General features: G+C 37.8%; 1 protein-coding gene across 1 annotated transcript in view; it reads left to right on the top strand.

Moving 5' to 3' along the window:
- Window positions 1–2,889, top strand: part of SET (SET nuclear proto-oncogene) — a 19,475-nt gene extending 16,586 nt beyond the window's left edge. Inside the window, exons 2-4 of the mRNA XM_025360538.1 lie at window positions 115–285; window positions 380–526; window positions 1,127–2,889. Coding sequence (XP_025216323.1) covers window positions 115–285; window positions 380–526; window positions 1,127–1,150 — 342 coding nt within the window. The 3' untranslated portion in view covers window positions 1,151–2,889. The remainder of the gene's footprint in view (window positions 1–114; window positions 286–379; window positions 527–1,126) is intronic.

The raw sequence follows: 2,889 nt of genomic DNA, 5'->3' as shown, positions 1-2,889 counted from the left end.
TTTTTTTTTTTTTTTTTTTTGCTGAGCTTTTGGGGAAAATCTTATTTTTTAAATTATAGGGAGTTTTGGTGTTATAGAGAGATTGTATCAAAAGCTCTTCCGGTATTCATTTAGGATTTGACGAAACGTTCAAGTCAAACGCAGAATAAAGCCAGCAGGAAGAGGCAGCATGAGGAGCCAGAGAGCTTCTTTACCTGGTTTACTGACCATTCTGATGCAGGTGCTGATGAGTTAGGAGAGGTCATCAAAGATGATATTTGGCCAAACCCATTACAGTACTACTTGGTGAGTTGAAATACTCATTTATTCAAAGTTGGACTTGTCTCAGTTTAAAAATGAGTCCTTACGAGTCCTTACACTGTGGTGGTGTTTTTTTAAGGTTCCTGATATGGATGATGAAGAAGGAGAAGGAGAAGAAGATGATGATGATGATGAAGAGGAGGAAGGATTAGAAGATATTGATGAAGAAGGGGATGAGGATGAAGGTGAAGAAGATGAAGATGATGATGAAGGGGAGGAAGGAGAGGTAAAAGAAAATTTGGCTAACCCCGCAAAGATAACCTTTAAAGAATTCACCATGTTATTTTGGGGGTTGTATATATAGTGTGGTAGAACTGACCAGAACTGATTGTGGAAAAAATAAGCCATTTTGTTGTTCAAGAATTAAGGAAATGTTTGATAAGCATGTGGTACTAATGTTTAACTAGTTGGGTTTTCTTTGTTTTTTTCTTTTTTTTTTTAGTTAGTCTTATGACCACCCAAGCTTGTTTTTCTCTAGCCAGTACTTAAGCAATATAGGCAGTGTAGCTGGTCAAATTCTGACATCTCTGAAATAATAAAGCTTCACATATTTTCGACAAACTGCACAATTCCTGAATAGTCGAATTAGGATAGGTTGGTTTTATTTCGGATTATTTGATCTGAAATGTGCCTGATTTGGTTAGAACTGAAAAGTTACTAATAAGCAACATCAACACGGGTGTTTCCTTCGAACGGATGCAGCTGACTTACAGGTTTAGAAACTGGAGTGCCCCCAGGGCATATGTTCTGTGGGGTCCATTGTGGTCCATATGAAAGCAAGTCTCAGCATTAATTGTGAAGATTAACTGCCCACTTTTTCTTTCAGGAGGATGAAGGAGAAGATGACTAATAGAACACTGATGGATTCCAACCTTCCTTTTTTTAAATTTTCTCCAGTCCCTGGGAGCAAGTTGCAGTCTTTTTTTTTTTTTTTTTTTTTTTTTTTTTTTTCCTCTTGTGCTCAGTCACCCTGTTCTCGAGGTCTCTTTTCTCTACTCCATGGTTCTCAACTTATTTGGGGGGAAATACCTTGAGCAGAATACAATGGGAAAAGAGTCTCTACCCCTTTCTGTTCGAAGTTCATTTTTATCCCTTCCTGTCTCAACAAAAACTGTATGGAATCAACACCACCGAGCTCTGTGGGAAAAAAGAAAACCCTGCTCCCTTCGCTCTGCTGGAAGCTGGAGGGTGCTAGGCCCCTGTGTAGTAGTGCATAGAATTCTAGCTTTTTTCCTCCTTTCTCTGTATATTGGGCTCAGAGAGTACACTGTGTCTCTATGTGAATATGGACAGTTAGCATTTACCAACATGTATCTGTCTACTTTCTCTTGTTTAAAAAAAGAAAAAAAAACTTAAAAAAATGGGGTTATAGAAGGTCAGCAAAGGGTGGGTTTGAGATGTTTGGGTGGGTTAAGTGGGCATTTTGACAACATGGCTTCTCCTTTGGCATGTTTAATTGTGATATTTGACAGACATCCTTGCAGTTTAAGATGACACTTTTAAAAATAAATTCTCTCCTAATGATGACTTGAGCCCTGCCACTCAATGGGAGAATCAGCAGAACCTGTAGGATCTTATTTGGAATTGACATTCTCTATTGTAATTTTGTTCCTGTTTATTTTTAAATTTTCTTTTTGTTTCACTGGAAAGGAAAGATGATGCTCAGTTTTAAACGTTAAAAGTGTACAAGTTGCTTTGTTACAATAAAACTAAATGTGTACACAAAGGATTTGATGCTTTTCTCTCAGCATAGGTATGCTTACTATGACCTTCAGGTTTGACTTGTATAACATCACTGTCAAACTTTGTCACCCTAACTTCGTATTTTTTGATACGCACTTTGCAGGATGACCTCAGGGCTATGTGGATTGAGTAATGGGATTTGAATCAATGTATTAATATCTCCATAGCTGGGAAACGTGGGTTCAATTTACCATTGGTTTCTGAAAGTGTTCACATCATTTGGGATACCAGATTGCTCAATACTTTTCTGAGTATATTGTGCCCTTGATTTTTATCTCCAAGTGGCAGTTTTTAAAATTGGCCTTTTACCTGGATATAAAGTAATAGTGCCTGCCACCACCATCCAACAGACCTGGTGCTCTAATGCAAAGTTATACATGGGACAGTTGCTGGCATGTCTTCATTGGCTATATAAAATGTGGCCAAGAAGATAGGCTCTCAGAGTAAGAAGTCTGTGATGGTTAGCAGTAACTGTCCCTGCTCTCTGGTATAAAGCTCTCAAATGTGACTGTGAATCTGGGTGGGATAAGGGACTCGGCTCTGTCTGCTCAATGCCATTGTGCAGAGAAGCACCCTAATGCATAAGCTTTTTAATGCTGTAAAATATAGTTGCTGAAATTAAATGCCACTTTTTCAGAGGTGAATTAATGGACAGTCTGGTGAAATTCAAAAGCTTTTTGATGTATAAAACTTGATAAATGGAACTATTCCATCAATAGGCAAAAGTGTAACAACCTATCTAGATGGATAGTATGTAATTTCTGCACAGGTCTCTGTTTAGTAAATACATCACTGTATACCGATCAGGAATCTTGCTCCAATAAAGGAACATAAAGATTTTTTTTG

This window comes from Theropithecus gelada, chromosome 15 (genome assembly GCF_003255815.1).
Source record: "Theropithecus gelada isolate Dixy chromosome 15, Tgel_1.0, whole genome shotgun sequence".
Lineage (NCBI taxonomy): Eukaryota > Metazoa > Chordata > Mammalia > Primates > Cercopithecidae > Theropithecus > Theropithecus gelada.
The sequence above is the reverse complement of the archived record's forward strand: the minus strand, read 5'-3'. Positions and strand labels throughout refer to the sequence as shown.